Genomic DNA, 18849 nt, shown 5'->3' with positions numbered 1-18849 from the left:
GGGCCCTTTGGATGCTTTAAGAAGTGCAAGAGTCAGTGAATGTCTGACAACTGAATTAAGCTTCTGGTCTAGGCTGGTCAGACGCTGCCTTTTGAAGCTCCAGTGACTGCAATGACCAGACCACAACTGACTACAGTAGTCTATACAGTTGCCCATGCCAGCCGTTACACATAGATACATAGATACATAGGTATTGGTTGCAAACTTACCTCCCCTCAGAGCCATATCAAACAGCCATGGTAAGCAACTACTTTGGTTTCTCCACTTACAATAGCCTCTAAATCAGGCAGAAGGAACAGACTACCTTTAAGATAAGTGCAGCAGAAGACATGATAGGTTCCCAAACTACAAACCCACGTATTTTTGTTCCAGTATTAATAAAACTAACTCTTTATATAGTGGGACTTATTGAGGGGACAGTCTGGAGAATCCTTTCTGCCTGTTGTGTAAACACAAAAAGCCTACATTCCTGTGTTGGTCGGTCTCTTTTGACAGCATTGTGTTCTGTTTGCATCTCTTTGCTGCTCATTCTTTGATGCACTTCAGCTAAAATTCCCAGATTTACAGATGTATTTATCCTTAGTTACTATGTAGCTTAGGAATCGGTAGATAAATGCATCAGTCAGAGGAACTGAAGTCTAAATCTTCCCCATACTAGACCAATGTCTTACAAGGCCACACACTGTGAATCCTGATTTTCTGTACAGTGAAATACGATTCAGCCAGAGGAACAAAGTATGCCCCGCCTTGCTTTATAGCCTTGAGGTTCCTACACACTTCTGGCCAGTGCTATACGTGAATTTCAACCTTCGTAGATTGTAGAAAGAATGCATCTCTCAACCTTGCAAAGTGTTTCTCACACTGAACTATTGTTCAATGCCATATTGCAAAGGACCAAAAAAATAGGTCTTTTGGACTCAGTATATCGCAGGTGAGTACTTCTCCTTCCACAGAATAACGCCCACAAGCTCTGAACAGGAATGGCTTGAAGATGTCTCACCTTGAGGCTTCCCATTAGTGGGCTTGATGTGACTCTGCAGAGGGTATTGAATGCTTGGATTGCCACCTGCTGCATTAAAAGCACAAAACTGCACGGAGAAATAGTACTGCCATAAAGCCCATAGGCACTAGGTTGTAGGTGAGATAGTTTGGGTCATTACACACCACTTACTCCCAGTTACACTGACAGGGGCTCCAAAGTGTCACCACCCATTTCGGGCTCAAAAGCAGCAACTGTTTCGTAGTCGTAGTATAAAGCTGCAATTATTTCTCTGCTGCTTTTTAATCTGCTTTAAAGTGTATTAAGCAAAACTGTCCACATGCTTCTTCAGGGAAGGACAGGGCTATTAGATTAATACTATATAGTTTGCACCCAGCATTGCTGTAGACCTGTCTTGCCACGTCATCTTTAGTAGCAGCTCTTGCAAATTGTGAAAGTAGAAATTATATATATTCACCCTAATAAGGCAGGAGCCTTGTAGAGAGGTTATTGTTTCAGGTGGAAAGGGGATGCTTTCCCAAACATAGTTTCAGACATATTAAGGGGGCACCTTACACTCCAATTTACTGCCTTTTCACAATGGGAATTCTTTTCCCTACCAAGCCTGACTTCTTCTGGGTGAGTATGTGCCCAATTTCTTCTAGAAATGCAAGCAGCATGGAAGGAAGGGGCGAGGTGTTGTTCCCCGTAAGTCAAGAGTTGTGCTAAGAGGTCAAAGGGTCGCAACTGTGGCCTGGGGGTGGTTGCATCACCATGCTGACACACCCAGAGGTATCCAAGTGACAGCAAGGCACCATCACTTTCACTGGTGCTCTATATCACTACACCCATTCCTAACCCTATTTTTGCTAAACTCTACTAAGACCAGTACAGTGAAGAGGGTGACGTAAATCTTTCAGTTCCATAAAGAAGTAAATACTTGCAATCACTTCTCTGCATTGGAGCTCCAAGATCTTCTTGGCTTTACCTGTGTTAGTACTCTGGGACTTGCACTGAATTCAGTCAGTGGTAAAGTTCAGTATTTGCAAGTCTTCAGAAAGATAATAGTGTCAGAGGCTTCTAATCACTTGTATTTTAATTGCTCAACAAAAATCTGTATTTACTAAGCAGAAAATTATTTCTGCTTATAATTACTATATCAGTCTTTTCAAAAGTATTACAAAAATAAAGTTATAAAAGTGTATTTTAAGGATCTGCTAGAGTTACTGTTCAAAAAAACCCAGCCAATATCAGTTAAATGGTTTTATTCTCAAAACAATCAATCAGCAATATAAAATATTTTAACACTATTTCTGTATAAATATTGGTGACAGACTATGCATTTCCTTAAATAAAGTGCTTTTACATATGAGTATTTCATATTTACCTTTATTGCTGTTCTAGCCTCTTGATATTGAACAGATAAAAGTGTATTTTGGTTACTGAAGAATGCAGCATCATTTTCCTTTGTATTCCTGCTCATGAGACCATTACATTTTCAATCTCAACTCCTTTATCTGCACCCAGCCAAGAGAGGAACATACTGTTTATATATTTCCCCATGTAGAAGCTCTCATAATTCATGGTGGTTATGCCTTCTTCCATGCTTTGTTGTTCTTGACTGTACCCAAGAGGCCTCCTATGGGGTTCTTCATATATAGGCAAGAGCATGAAATGGAAACATGAATCTCCTTATATGATCCTTTATTCTTCCTGCTCTTCTGACTTTGTTCTGAAATCCAGACCACTGACACCACGAACAATTCAACACTTACGTTGAGCTGTACAAGTGATCTCTTTATTTTCTTCTTTGAAAAAAAAAAAAAGTGATCTCTTCTTCTTTCTTCTTTGTGAGATTCTAATTGCGCACATCACTGTAGAAAGTCCTGTAAAGGTGTAGTTAGGACTAACTTTTCAAATTTTCATTTGTACACTTGGATTTTCTCAGCCAGATGCTAAACTTCACAATAAGAAAAAAGAATCTCTTTTTTTTTTTTCCCCGGAAGCTACCTCTTCGGAGAAGCAGCTTCTTGTGGTTTTACAGAGCCAACAGGTGCTGTGAAAGAAAAAAAAAAAATCTGAAAAACTGCAACCAGCAACTCACAACTTGAAAGAAGACAGAGTAATTCCACAGCTACCAGAAACAGGCCCATATTTCCCAACAGCATTGCTATATCAGGCTTCAACAATTTGATGCTGTAATTCATTTTACTCATCTTAAGCACTCTCCTGTACAGAGAGGATATATGGCTTACTGCCACAAGCCTTTCCAGTATCTCTCCTTTCTCAATGTGTACCTTTCCAGCAAGTGACTACCTGAATGCTGTATGATTTTTTATTTTGAAGTCTATATTGATTTCTCCTATTTTCACTTCTCACTCTGCAATCTCTCTAACTCCTTCCTTTGGATAATTTCCCTTTGATATTTTCTATTCTGTATCCAAAAGTGGAAAGTAAATATGCAAATGACTCCCCACTCTCTTCCACCTTATTTTGTCACATCTTTTAAGATTCCTATATATGTATCTGCAGATACATATGCGTAGGTATGTTATCAATATGCAACATACTATCATATGTACAGAGAAACTGAAGACCAGAATTACCACATAGAATTATAGATTGAATGTCATCACATCCTTTTTTATTATAGGCATAGTTACTCCTCATGCAACTTGTATTTGGAATACATTCAGTTTACTCTTTGGTGTCTAAATCCTCCTTTTGTTCAGTTGGGGTGTTGGGGTGTTCTTTTTTTCCTCCCACCTGCTGTAAGAAAAGTGTTATGTTTAAGTGGTGGAGAGCAGCTGGATGTCTATACCACGTGACACAGCTCATCTTTTTCTTTCAAGTATTTCAATAAACTCTGTATTAGAAGGTAAACTAAGCTTACTGGGAGTTAGCTTAAACCCTCAACAAATCTTGGTTAGCTTTTTCCATAAAGAGGTTAGGAAATGCCCTAGGAGAAAAAGAGGATTGGCTTCTTCAGAGTATAAACTCTGGATGTTCTCTTTCTTTTTTCATGTCATTTTTACAGAAATAGCAAAATCTATTACAAGCCTCAAACTTAGGTAAGGTAACTCCATGAACTGTTTTATCACAGATCTAATATGTAATACTTCCTTATATATGTATTATAACTAACACATGGGATTTTATTTCTACTCTTCTAGAAGAAATAATTTCAATCGGTTTGCTCCTTTTTTTTTTTCCATAGAGTTTCACAGACTCCACATGAACTTTTTCCAGCTTTCCATTTCTGATTTTGCAAGTCTGTGTTGAGATGCAGCTCTCTCTCCTTTGGTGCCATTTATTTCAATTAACCTGTAGATCACTACTAGATCTGTCCAACCTCTGAATTATCCACCTGATGATTGCATGAATCTTGACACCACTTCTACCCCCCAAAAAAAACCCTGAGCTCTCAGTCCTGGCAACTGGGCACTCAAAAAGTCCAATTTTCTTTCTTACTAGAATCATCTAAGCAAAAATGTTGTCTCAAACTTCATGCCGTCACTTGCTGTTTCACTGGAGTCCAGACCAAGGAGAAGCATTTTGTTCCTCAAAGTAGTCATCTTGCCTCACACCTCCATGGCCTGGTCATCTGCTCTAAATTTAAATGGTGAAGCAGCAAACTAATTCTGTGTTTGACATAGTTCACTGGGTTATAAGGAAGCAGTATTTTCCTAGAAGTTTCTCTTGTCTGGGACAGGGTGATTAGCATGCATTAGCAATTCTTCAAGCCATAATTTTTTCCCTTGAAAACTACCAAAGTGCCAGAAGCCCCCAGAAGATTCGCTCTTGGAATAAATTAATTTTGGCAGAGTTTTCTGAGAGTCACAAATTAATTTCCATTAAAAAAGAAATGGAGGCAACACTCTCCATGCAAGTACTTTTACCTATTAAGAACAGACAAGAACTATGCCGTCCCCCAAACCTAATGGCTTTACGGGCCCAGTAAGATATAAGTATTTACACAGTTAGGGCAGTAATCTGCCTTATGCAATTCAGGCAAGGATTAGAATATGGAGTTCCTACAGCCTAACCCAGTATCACAGGGAGGAAATGGTCTCAGTAACCTTCCAACAGGAAACAAATCTATGACAAAGCCTGTTGTCTTCTGCAAATCAAAGTCATCTCACTTCCAGTCCCAGAGATGACACAGTACCTGATGTACAAAAGGAATCTTCCTCAACAGTGAGGTTTATTATAACTGAAATAGCTCATCTGCCAAAATCCAACAAACACTCAACAACTTTTCAACAAGTTCTTGTACTGAGTATCACAGCGAGTTCAGAAGCAATAACCTCAGCAAGAGGTGCTCAACCAGAATATAGCTGAGGATACAAGTTAGCAACTGATTTTACTGCCAAAAAAACATCGAAAAGAAATTCTAATATCTTCTCTAAACAAGCCTGTTGTGTGAAATTAAGTTATACCATCAATCCTCTTTTTGTCATGGTCTTGCTTTTACTTTTTCTGGGTATTGTTTTCCTTCTACAGCATCCCCTAGAAGTGTAAATGTATATAATCACTGCAATTCTCTTTTCCATTCTGGAAAAACACTCATCTAGATGCTTTTTTATTTCTATTGCCTGCCATCTCATACCAGGTTTGACAAGTACCAAGAGCTCCCAAGTCTGTGGCAACAGGAAAGGGGCTAGTCTTAACGTGAATTGGGGCATTTTGGAGGAAATTGAAGCAAAGCGGGCACTGGAACTATATGGATGGGAAAGGATGTGGAAGCTTTAGGCACACACAGCCTTGGTGATGGTAGTTAGCCTACAGATCTCTCACAATTTTAAGCTAAGTTTCCAGAAAGTGAAGATTTAGTTTCTTTTCCCTTGCTTTTTCATTTCTGAGTCTCATGGATATATTTGGATTGTATTTCATTACTTTCTTTACATCTCTACAGGCTGTAAACTTCATAAAAGCACAGCTACACTGGCACTCTCCCCATTTTAGGTACTGAGCTTTTTAAATTACTCAAAATATTAAGGAAATCAGAGTGATAGCTGTGATATCAGTGATATTGACACAGCTGGAAGAGCAGGATGTTTTTATGATCCTATGAGCTATATCTTTCTATAATGGCAAATCATGAAGTGGCTTTCTCACTAGCAGTGTCCAGACGGGTTCCTGGGAAGAGCTGTAAAGAAACCAGTGGTTGTGGACCATGAAGAATGCACACAAATTTCACATATTACTTTTCAAACACATCACAGGAGGCAGCCAGTTACAGATGCCATGATACCAATCAATTATTGGAGTGTTACAAGGTAGAGAAGCAAGTTCACATCAGAAAAACCAAAAGTATTCACCACAAAAAAAGCTTGGGAAGGTTCCCATTTCAGAAGCCTTCTTTATGTGGAAACCCAAGGTATGTTAACTTGAAGTATTGGTAAAAAAGGTTATGAAACAAATACACAAAGCAAGTAATAACAATTTGCTAAGCTAAATGTTCTAAAGGAACACCAGGATCAAGCAGCTGAACTGCTGAATACAGAGCACGGACTCTTGTTTAAACTGCCACATAACTGAGAAGTGATTAAGAAAATTAACATCATTTTTATGTTTCAAGAGGAGATCCAGGGAAACATAGATCAGTGAAATGGCCAGTAGTACCAGGCAGATTAGCATAAACTATAAGAAAGAATCTGAAATTTTGTGGAAAACAAAAAGTGATTTGAAAAGTCTTGGTTCAACAACCTACTGGAACTCCTTGAAGGTCCTAACAGTCTGGTAGATAAGAGAGATCTACTTGATGCCTGGATTTTTAAAAGGTGTTTCACAAGGTCCAAGGCTGGCTCTCAAGACAATAACAAAGCAACAGGATAAAATGAAAATTGCTTGTGTGGATAAACAGTTGGCTAGGAAGGCAGAGGAGAGAAGGTGGGAGTAAACAGTGATTTTTTCCAATAGGAGAGAGATTCACCACTAGCATTTCACAGGAATCTGCACAAGGATTCACAACATTCAACGTAAGATTTCAAAAGGGCATACAGAGTGACAAACTTTCCTAAGTTATCTATGTAAATGAAAAGGAAGGCAAACAGAAGACTGGCAAAAGGATGTCATGTGAGACATGAGTATCCAGACAGTACGATGGCAGACTAAATTTGATGAATATGAAGTAATATGAAATAAGGCACATAGAAAAAATGATGTATAAGTGGTTATATAAAATCATAGGCTTCAAGCTCATACTCAGCAGATGAGCTGGATTATAAGCGAGCTCAAATTAATACCAATTCAGTCTTCAGTTACAGACAAAAAAGCAGAGCAATAACTAAGAAAGTGGAAGAGAACTGAAAATAGAGAACACAAGTAAAGAAACAAACATTACTATGGCACACGTAAATCCACAGTATGCCTACATCTTGAATACGGTATGCTAGGCTGGTATCCCCAAGTCTGAAAGGATATAGTAGGAAAGGAAAAGAGGTCAGAAAAACTATGGTATGGGAATGATTAAGCAGCCTTTAAGTCTTCCATCTGGAAAAAGTTATGACAGAGGAAGAGTATCACAGGTATTTGTAAAATCATCAGTAGCATGGATGCAGTGAAGAGGGAACAGTTGTTTACTGTATCTTCTGATCCAGAAGGATGAAGCAAAAGAGGTCAGGACATGGCAAGTTCACAGCAAATCAAAGCAAGCAGCTCTTCACAACAATGTCAAATAAGACCAGATGAAAAAGGCAAACAAAACTGTATGGACAGGCCTTGAATTTGACTCAGTACAGATGATCTTATTCTCTGAAATATTACAGATTCCTGGAAATTACTCGAAGTTCTAGAGACTGCATAAGGGTCCCACTGCTACTTTTTACACTAAAAAGCAGCTTACCTTGTGTGGAAACTTCCTTTATCTACATGTTCTCTTCCTCTTCCTTCCCTGTTAGTGTTTCTGTTGTTGATTCACACCAAATCTATTTCATGGAGCTGTCACACACAAAAACCCAAAAGCTAGATCTCTGATGAGCAGCCTTCTTGCAGCATCCTGTCAACTGGCAAGCAGGAGCAACTGTTGCCTCCATTCTTATAAAAAGATGTTCTCCCCAACTTTATGTCACCATTGCTCTCTTCAAGACACTTAAGCTCAGTGGTTAGGCTCAGCAAGTCACTTGGAGACATGTTACATCTGTATGCTTCTTCAATTCTTGAGTAATTCCACTTCATTGCACCATGTTACCAAATCCCAAAGAGCAGCTTCTGCTCACCTAGTTGCACCTACAGAAGGGGCTCTTCAAGCCGTGGATGTTATCAACAGACATCCAGAAGTTCCCACGCACGCTGACTACTCTGAGAACGGGAAGTAAGCTGCACAAGGCACAGAGTGACACCTGACAGTGGCTTTCAGCCAAGCAGATTATACAGAATATAGCACATAGCCCATACTGACTAACTACCCCAGCAATGCCTAGTTTTCCCCAAGACAGCAGTAGTACACAGTTAGCACCTCTTTTCACATATCTAGTGATATTCACCTGATTGAGATTGGAACAACTGGAACTTGCTCATTATTAAGGCCCCCCAGAGCATACAGTATCTCAAATATTATTGAACAAAATCACTAAACGAGTTAAATTATTTTGTGAATGGATGCAAGCAGCAAAATACGCAACTGAAGAAGAGTAAGAGGCACTTTAACATGGTGAGTTTTTCTCAAAAGACATGCAATGGCTTTCATGTTCCTCATAAAACATTCATCCGTAAATACACACAGGAATAGGTTTTGCCCCATTCCTTAACCTCAAGTAACTGATGCATATCTGCCTTTGGCTTAGGTGGCTGACAGGACAGAGAATTGCAACTTTTAGAACTAGGGGTCACTGCAGTAAATGTATTCATTTGTTACAGCTCAGCAATATCTTTCTATAAATTTTGATTACAGACGGCACATTTTAAAAGACAGCTTCCCCAGCATTAGTTAGCAATTAACACTGGTGATTCAGATAGATGTAATTCAAAGAAATCAACTATAGGCAATCATATAAAAATATTACCAATACAAAATAACTAAATGCATAATAAAATAGCTATCTAAGCCAGTACACTAAATTGTAAACTTTTAATATACTTAATCTACTTGATCATACTATTGTCTCATATAAAGAGTATGCAAATTATGTCTTATACAGAAACACACCTCCCACTGCTGTTGTATATATACACACACATTATATACAGTATACTGTATGTTATAGTTTGGTGTACTTATATGCATTTTCTCTGTTTAGTAATGCATAGCAAAAATCTGTAGCGTGAAGTACCGAAGTATGTATATGTAAGATATATCTTACATATATCTCTACTTCTTTAATTTGAAACCTTCTCTACATTTTCAGCAAAAGAGACAGACATGCAACAATAATTAACCCAGAAAGCAGTTAACTAGCTTGTTTGTCATATTCTGTCTTCTAGTCAGTATTAATTAGAACTATGCTTATATTTTTCAATTAATTTTAAGTGCTACTTACACTGGGAATGACCCGGAGCTCGTGTGTTGCTAACACTGCTCTCAAAGGAAGAGTGGAAGTTGTGTATAGTTTCCTGTAAAATCTGTCTCTCTCGTCCCTGTAAAAGCACAATAAATTAAAATAAGGTATTTTAAAAATTTCTGTTTAAAAAACAATTTATTCAGAGTCACAAAAAAATGTGTAAATACGTGTGTCTCTGCCCAGAGAGTCCTAGTGTTCTACCAGGAATAATAACAAACCCTTACCTGCCAGATACGTAGAAAGTCTCACTAATCTTTTCTTTAAACTACCAGACAGCAATAGAAACATTTTCACAATTTTCTTCAAAATTTTATAGCATGGAGCATCATCTGCCTCCCCCAATTTTAAGCCTCATCACTTGCTGTTGTTGATCTTAACTTGGGGAAACTATCTTTGTTTTGTTTATCTGAGCTTCCAGTATCAAAGAGAGAATGAACCTCAAAACTGAAAAGCAGCTGAGAAGTGTCATCAGGCGTAATTAAACAGAAGCTTCAGTCCATAATTTCTCTGACAAGAACATTGCTTACTGTACACCATTCCTAGCAAATTTATGTCAATATAAAATTAAAAGGCAATAGAAGTGTAAGGAATGACAGAAGTGCTATTTACCTAATCACAGAGAAATCAAAAACTGTTAGGCAAAAAAAAGAACACCTTTCCTTAGCTGGACAATAGTGGATAGATGATTCTTGTTAGCATCACTGAAATCTATATTAATATTTATGTTACCAGTGGCTTCTGATACAGTTGACAATACTCTGTAAAAGAACTTCAGCCACCCAACTAGGAGTTAATGAAAGAGAACAGGGAGTACCTCAACAGAAGATATTTTTCACTAATCAAATGCATTAAATATTTTGTTTGGAAAACATTCGTGTTTTCTAATTAACATCTGCAATTGATTGAAATGTATGTTGAATTATCACTACAAGTAAACCCCGAATTAATTTACTAGGTACAGTATTTCAAAAAGTACCTTTCCTGCATTCAGTTCAGAAATAGCTGCCAAAATTTGCTGCCTTGATCCATCAGTTTTAATACCCAGCTCTTTCAGATCACCATCAGTAAGTGTAAGGAAAGCTTCCATATCCACCTGCATATATATTAAAAAAAAAACCAAAAAAAACAAACGACAAGACAAATTTACCAAATTTGCAAAGATTCACTATTACACATTAAAAGTGGCTTGCATTTTTTTTTAGTTGTATAGACCTAATATATTGTGCACACAAAAGTTTTTAATGAATTACCAGCACCAAATGGTACCGACTTCACCACTGTTGTCAGGTTTTAAATCTGCTGTTAGTAATTCTATTAATTATAGTAGTATATTTAAAACATTAATGGAATTTTTAATATTTTTTCAGGCAAGTACTATCAATATAAAATGTATACTTGCCACAAAAAATCTTCTACTTAGTTGAATAAGCCTACAGTATCTCTCTTTTCTTTTCTTACATTCCTCCCCTCTTCCCTCCCACCCCCAAGTATTTTTAGAATTTCAGAATATTGTGTCTACTTTTACATTGTCTCCTGAGGAAACCCAGGGTTTGTTCATATATCAGTTTTTATTACATCAACACATCCGTAACACTGTGATAAAAATAAACATCTAAAACTTTCCATATTGATATAACCTTCACACACAGAGCATATTCATTTCTACAAAATGCTTCCCTCCCTATCACGTTGGGGAACAGTAATAAGACTAGTGTATTGTGATGCAGCTAAATAATCTGTGTTTGTGGCGCTGAATCTTGAACTCTGCAGCAATGTCAATTTCTTTTATGTCCATTCACTACCCTCTGCCTTTGGCCAAACACGCAAAATTATTACCGCATCCGACACTGTCTTAAACATTGTAATGAATTACTTCTAGTTATTTTCAGCAATGATTCCTTTCATTGCATCCTTCAGGCAAGTCACTATCACAGGCCTCATCTACAATAATGATTAGGTTCCCCGGATTAATTCTTCCTTTGCTTATTCATAGTGGATAAAGAAAAGAAAGCAGTCATCTCCATGACTCATACTCTGCTGTTCTCCATCTGCAAATGCCGTTCCATTTGTGTTTCCATGTATGATACAGTATGTCCTATAAATTGCTTAGCCACATTGGATATAGACATATACAGAAAAAGCAGAGTGTAAAAAACAGAGAGAAAAACAATCTGAAGCTCCTATTCATATCAAAATTGTAGGTTCAATGTAGATACTGATATTTGCAGTATCAGGAGAATGACAGGAACACTACTTGTTCTAGATTTCAAGGTCTTCTCTGCAACCAGAAATGGTTATAAAATATTAAATCTGAGATTCTGGATCACAATTCTGAGTCAATGCATGTCACACCCTACTTTTTCTAAAATCGTAAAAAGTAAATCTCTTTTAAAAAGACATTACCTCTTGTTCTTCAAAGATAGGCTGGTATTTCTCAAGGGACAATTTTTTAAGGATGCCAGTCAGCTCATCTGTAATAACAGAAAAGAAAAAGAAAACAAAAAACCCTCCATGGATTTGGTAAGATTTTAGTTATCTCAGCATTGTTAACTGCTGAAAATATACATTAAAACATTATGTATCTCTGTGTGGAATATATAACAAATACCCAATCACATTTACTCTACATCAGAAATTAAAACATTGGCTTAGTGTGTTCACACCTACTTCAGTATACTTTAATTCTATCTTGTCTTACCTTGCTAGGATAAAATCGTTCTGTTGTATCTCCTTTCTTTCACAGTAAAAGGATCTTAAAAAAACAAACCACTTCAGTGTCTAAAACACAGGTGCTTATCCCCAGGTGGCTGACCCAGACCATGCAGGTTAGACACTGCCCCTCTTAATTACACACTACCTCTCTCAAGTCAGGATTCTGTATCTTTTTATTTTCATTTTGCTCTCACAAGTGACTCTTTTTTTCCCAGAAGTATCAAAGCAGTCAGTTAAACTAAGGAGTCAAAGTCAAATTTAAGAACACAAATAATTACATTACACAACTAACTATATTTAATACTTCCCATATAAACTCACTTTCATTGTAAAGACATGGCTATTCTATATCCAGATATATTTTGCTTTTATTTAATTATTTCAGTATTTATTTATTTATTTGTCTTTTGACTGTCCCTTTTGTTTCGTTAACAGTAGAAAAGTGAATAAGAATCTCACTCTCTCAGCTCCTCAAAAGGTATCAAGTATCTTGAGATGGATACACTTTTCTGTGCCTCATTCTTGAAGCCTACTTCTTTACATAGAAGATCCCACAGAAAACTCAAGTGGAAAATTCTGGCTGAGTTTTATTTTCTGCTAGGGTTTCGGGATTTTTTACCTCAAGACCAATTCATTTGGTATGCTTAACATGATTTGTAAAGGTTTTTGGCATGTTTTAAGGGTAAAAGCTTTAGTACGCTAAATGAAGTTAATCCATGGGAAAAGGTAACCAGCTTTAATAACATAGCACAAGAACTTCTCCATGCAGTTGGATGAAAAATATCACTTCACAAAAAGAATGCTTCATTAGAAGCCTATAGATATATTGCTAACCTTGTTTTCCTTTAGGTTGTTAGTTAGCCTTCTCATTTTTCATCACAATGGTGTGCTTACGTTACAGGTTGAAACATAGGAAGAAACTTTCAGGGTCTCTGAGCCCAGAGCCTTGCTGTCATAAATAACCATAATATCTAGCACTTTTCACAAAAAGAGACAATGCTTTCAGCTGTAGGTCTTTCATGTTTTCTTTTCGTCTTTCCATATTCCAGTTCCTGTGTTATGCATTAAGTTTGAACACAACCTTAAACCTCTCAATTTTACTGCTCTTGTGTAACACATTGTTCCTCCTTTGCTTTTTCACCAAGTCTCTCTTTCGCACTACTCGTATCCTGTCTCCTTGTATACAGTCCGGGAGAAAGAAAAAGTTCTCAGAACTCTTTCTACCTCAGCCACATTACTCCTATTTAGTATCTCTTTTGTATTACTCAGCAGTAGTAGACCAAGATTACCTTTCTCCAAGTTTTCAGAGCTTCCTTTTACTCTCACATGGTTTCGTCTTTCTTGATTGTCTACATCACTGGTTCTCAGAATAGGGACAAGCTGTTGATGGTCCACCAAGTGGTTGCCTAAAAAGAAATCATGCACACCTCTGAGCCCTGCTGCCTATTGTTCCTTCACACTAACAGTGAATGCAAATCAATTTCCTACTTTATTGAAGTTAACTTTTCTTTCAAGTAAACATTCAAGCAACAGTCAGTCTGTACTTATTCTTCTGACTACTACTGGGCCTATGAGCATCTGTACTGTTGCTGCTGAATCAACTCACAGTAAGAGAAGACCTGTAATTAAAGGGCTTTCATTAACTATGAAAGCTTACAATGAACCTAGAATTACTTAGGAGTCTGACAACTTCTCCCCTCTCTACAGAGGAACCATTCTATGGCACTAGAAGTGTGGTCACAAATCCCTGCTTCTTCAAGTGTGATTATAACAGCTGATGGCTCAGGGAATTCCCCTTGTTATCTGACAGCAAGTTCTCTTCACTCAATGAATTTCTCAACCAGAACTCTTATGTTATTAAGTCACCATTATAAAACGGCACTAACAGAGATGTGAAAGGCTTTTCTCCAAGAGTCAGTGCAATATATGTTACAGCTAAACCACAATAAGAGGACAGAAAGCAGGTCAAATATCACGCCTCTTTAGTGTCAAACAAAAATACAGGGTCAATGGACAAAGTTAGCATAAATGAAAAGCAAATCAACATGGACACTTCCAAAAAAACCCAAAAATAGTACAAAGTGCCTCTTACAGAAATCACATAAATGGTAGCCCAACTCTTTATTGACAATATTCTGGGTCATGCTATTTTTTTTTTACCTTTTTGAGATGTTTACAGAAGAGAATGAGTAATTTATATCCTATTTCCAATGCAGTAACATGACACTTTCAAATAAAATGCTGTAATTTTGACCTAAAAGTTCAACTTAAAAAGCAGTAATCTTACTGGGGAAATAATAACATTATTACCCTCTATTGTGTCCGAAAGTTAAAAATAATGTCAAAACAAGGCTATTTTTGCAATCAAAAAAAAAAAATGCACAACAGCTCTTAAAATCCAACTCTGTGTAGCTATGACTTGCTATGAGTCAAATTTGTATTTCTGTAGTGGCGTGCTTCATCACATTTATTAGAAAAAAATTAATTTTGAATGTGCAGAAAGTGCATTTTCTACCCTCAGAAAAGGGTGAAAACCAGGATTGAAGCCAGAAGAGGGTGAAGGAAGGAGGCCACATAAGAGTGGCATACCTACATGGTCTATGCCAGCTGTGAGATGGCACCAACCTCCCTCCTAATGGAAGGGATCACGGATTTTGGGAGAGAAACAGCCACAGTTACTGCAGGAATGCCAGCCTTGCAGTAAGAAACACCAAAACACTTTTTCTAGAAAGAAAAAAAGTTCTCACTCTCATGCAGATGCCCACAAATCCAGTACAGTTACAGCTTTTAAACACTTTCAGCTCTTGGTGAATGAATCTCCTATAATTACAGTAGCTTACTACTCACCATCTTCTGTAATAGTACCACTGCTGGAGCCATTGCTCTTGGCCTGCCTTTGAGAAGAAGAGAGAGAGGACTCTGTGTTGTGAACCTTAGGAGATGGGGAAGGTGATGGGGAAGGTGTGAGAGTTGGTGACGTGCTTTTAGACGTAGATGAAGTCCCAGATGGAGGTCTTTTGTTCATCTCCAGTTTTTGCTGCAGTTAACGATTCAATTATTTCAGTTAAACAAAAAAAAAGTGTTTGGCCATGTATAATGTTTCAATATTATTTATGTGGCATGTTATTTTTGCAAAACATGTAGGGACAACTAGAAGCTTCTGTTTGATTCACATTGAAATAATTGGAGCAACACTGATTTATCACAGGTGAGAGTCTGTCCCCTCAAATTCAACAAGGAAAATACATGTATTAAGGCTGTAATTTTGAAATAAGGGAATGATTTCTTACAAAGCAATACCATATATAAGCACTGTAATTATTCTTCTTATAAAAGCTGAAAGCAGTCTTTTTCATTCAGAGATTTAATTAAATAAATAAAGCCTCCATTAAAGCTTCACAAAGTATATCAGATACTAATTTAAAGCAGCATTTCATGCTAGATTAACCAGAAATATGTAGTGAGCATAAACTAAGTTTTAGGTGCATTTAAAGCCCTTGTTCCACTGGAATTCTGGTTTCCAAAAATCAGCCAAATATTTAACACACTTGGATAAATGGAAAACAGATGAATTGCAAATGAGGAATAAGAACATATATGTACCTATACCAGCCTTTCCCAAAACAAGTTAATGTACTTCATCTCCTAAATTTTCTATCTACCTATCTCTTCACATATTCCAATATTTGCATTATATGACCTAAAAAGAAGTCTAGGTTCTTGTCTCTGGATTCCTGAACTCAGAGTTTAACTTAAAATACCTTTTGTCAATCAAGACAAACATATAAAAGAAGTTCAGTAAGAAGGCAAGAAGGGAGAAAAACAGCGGTTTCTGCCTTTCTATAATGATGCTTCTGTGCTATGGCATAAGTGGAACGTTTTTAGACAATGAAAGAGATGCAGATTAAAAACAAAAAACTGATTTGAGTGGTAACATTCTTTCATTACTCTCTCCTATGCTAAAACATACCACCTTCTTAGCCCAGCATCTGAATTGACTAGAAGTAAAGTAGCATGATAAAAATTTGAGAGGTCTCTGAAAAGCACCACGAAAATATTTCATTTTTTTGTCCCTTAGTACCTTCCCAATTTTCCCTGTATTCTGTTATTGGCCATTTGTGTTCAAGAATGGTCTTCCCTCTGCAGCACATTGTCTGCATTTGTTTCAATTATATCACCCTGTAAATTGTAACTCAGTTCTACTCTTCCTTTCTTTAAGGCTTGCACAATCCCACTCCTCCCGGATAATTTTCACTAAATTGATTAGTGTAACATTACTGCATTTTTAGATTTATTTCCAAGTTTGACAGAATGGTCCTAATGGGAGGGCACAAGCATTTCCACAGTGGATATAGATGTTAAATCTTCAGCATTTATGTTGTTGATTATAACAAAGTAGGCTGTTTAAGTCCTTGCAGCCAGTTGGATTCCTGAGTGACTGTATACTCCCAACAGGCACTGATATCTCAAAAATCACCTCAGACATGTGATATGTGAGCATCTAATGCGAGATCCACACTGATGACCTGTTTTGCTGTTGGTGGATAGAGTGAAATTCATCTGGACATCTGTGCAAAGAGGACAAAGAGGAGTTGTCTTTCCACTATACTGGCATTATTTCCATTTAAAAATATTTCCAACAGTATGATGAGCTGCCTTCTCAGAAGATGGTCTGTCTGCAGGACACTGCACCTCACTACTTCTTTATCCTCTAACGTCTTCAGTTGTGAGTATGAATAACAGTTAAACATTTTTGTGGCAGCATCATTGTAACAACAGGCCCCAAGATCTGCAGCTCAAAGCTCACAGGCACAGGTATCACCTCTTAATAGACTAACTAATACAACTGGCCAAAACCAAGATTTTGAGGGCATACAAGCAGCTCTTCTGAAATTATTTCCAAGATAAGAACAAGCTAAGAGGAACTGCTGAGAGCTTAATTAGAAAGATATCAGTCAGACCACCTCTGGAAAAAAAAAGCATTTGGTAGCTCTTCAGTAGAGGAGACTTTAATGACAGAAAAGGATAATAAAGTGCCTTTGTCTACAGGAAAGAGACATATGATTTATAACCTGGGGAGCAGTTATGTGGGGTAGAAAAGAAGGAAGGAAAGATTATCATGTACCAAAGAATCACCATGAGTCCATAGCTTTTGGTGGTCCAGCAGTTAGAAATTTTAGTTCCCAATCTCATGTTTGGAAAGGAACCAGTAGTCCCTTCAGAATCAGGACTGATAGATCAGAGACAAAGTGATTGTTCATGGAAACTGTTTTGGCATTGGTAGCTGCACGCTTTTCTTTTTCCGACTTTTGCCCTCCAGAAATTTCAACTAAATCACTAATCTACTTTGTAACTTCATTTATCACTGATATTTACTTAGTGTTGCCATAAAAGACATCTCAGAACAAGATAGCAAATGTAATAATTTTATACTATGGCCATCTTTGTTTTTTCAGGCAGAACGTCTAAGAAGAGTCTCATTAGAAGATGCAAAGAAAACAAAACAAAGCAAAACAAGCTGTTTGGAGATTACACAAGCAAAAAGTTGAGAAATTTTGCTCTTGGTCACGTATTTTAACATTTTAGGAATACGAGACATCAGAACTAAACCACCAAATTATGTGCATTCCATTGTTGTCTGAAATGTAATGAATTCCTGAGTGAATAAACCCATACATTTCACAACAGTGTATCACACCTCCTGTTATGATGCTGCTTTCTCACTTGTATCTCTGCAGATTCTGCAGACTTAAAATCTCAATCCTTAAAAACTTTGTACAAAGCAGTTGCTAACTTTGAAGTACATGTACAAAAACGGGCAGGTCACAAGGGCAAAGCTATTCCAGGAAACTGATAGGTAAGTCAGCGCAGATAATATGGCCTGCACTCAGGAGCAAAATGTGACTTTGGCGATAACTTAATGTTCATGCCGTTTAACAATAATATCTTGTGGAGCAGACTGGATACACACATCTTGTTGTGGTGAGCATATGTCATGTTCTGCTCTCAAATTCTGCCTTTGGAGGGAAACTTGCTATACTGCTTCAGAGTAAAGCCTAGGAATAACTAAATTAAAACACTGGCTTCAATCAGGACCATAAAAGAAATAATGAGAAACTAAAGCCAACAGTGCAGATCTACCATAAGATCAAATATTACACTTACTGTTTTTAAAACAGAGTGAAATAAACAATAAATCAAAATCATGTTTCATTATTAGGTATGATCTTTTCTAGACTTGTAATGAAAAGGAAGGTTTATAGAGCTGAAAAGTTTTCACTACTGTAACACAAGCTCATTCATTTTAGGCTGTGTGATCTCACGCAGCTTTATTTATCCAAGACTGAGATGTAACCTATTAACGTCAGCCAATGTACAAAATCTATGCTCCTTTGTACCTTTCCAACGTGTCCATTTCCAACAATTTGAGCAGAGGGCAAATCAGACAGGGTGGATGAAGGAGTTGATTGGACTGGGCTATGCTGTTGGCCGGGTTTCTGTTCAGGTAAGCCTGCTGCTTTTCTTCTTTGGGCCGCAATCTGAGACAAAACATTATCTGCACTGCCACCTAAGGGGAAAAAAAAAAGCAAAAAACCAAATAGTCAAAGGAACCATAATTTTAAAATTGTTAACTCTCAATTCTCTTCTCTCCACCAT

At 37.3% G+C, this 18849-nt stretch overlaps 1 protein-coding gene across 3 annotated transcripts in view; it reads right to left on the bottom strand.

Moving 5' to 3' along the window:
* Positions 1-2229: 2229 nt before the first annotated feature.
* The window catches only part of ANKS6 (ankyrin repeat and sterile alpha motif domain containing 6), a 41086-nt gene continuing 24466 nt past the window's right edge, over positions 2230-18849 (bottom strand). Inside the window, exons 11-18 of one of the 3 annotated variants that reach the window (XR_008448418.1) lie at positions 18591-18760; positions 15040-15229; positions 13482-13598; positions 11884-11951; positions 10457-10573; positions 9460-9556; positions 7827-7921; positions 2230-3035 (exon numbers count right to left, since the gene is read on the bottom strand). Coding sequence is in view for 2 of the 3 variants with exons in the window: in XM_054057972.1 (XP_053913947.1) it covers positions 2986-3035; positions 9460-9556; positions 10457-10573; positions 11884-11951; positions 13482-13598; positions 15040-15229; positions 18591-18760 (809 nt within the window). In the remaining variant the exon portion in view is untranslated. The remainder of the gene's footprint in view (positions 3036-7826; positions 7922-9459; positions 9557-10456; positions 10574-11883; positions 11952-13481; positions 13599-15039; positions 15230-18590; positions 18761-18849) is intronic. The other 2 variants (XM_054057972.1, XM_054057974.1) reach the window with 2 other exon arrangements.

The sequence above is a fragment of the Cuculus canorus genome, chromosome 2, assembly GCF_017976375.1.
Source record: "Cuculus canorus isolate bCucCan1 chromosome 2, bCucCan1.pri, whole genome shotgun sequence".
NCBI lineage: Eukaryota > Metazoa > Chordata > Aves > Cuculiformes > Cuculidae > Cuculus > Cuculus canorus.
The sequence above is the reverse complement of the archived record's forward strand: the minus strand, read 5'-3'. Positions and strand labels throughout refer to the sequence as shown.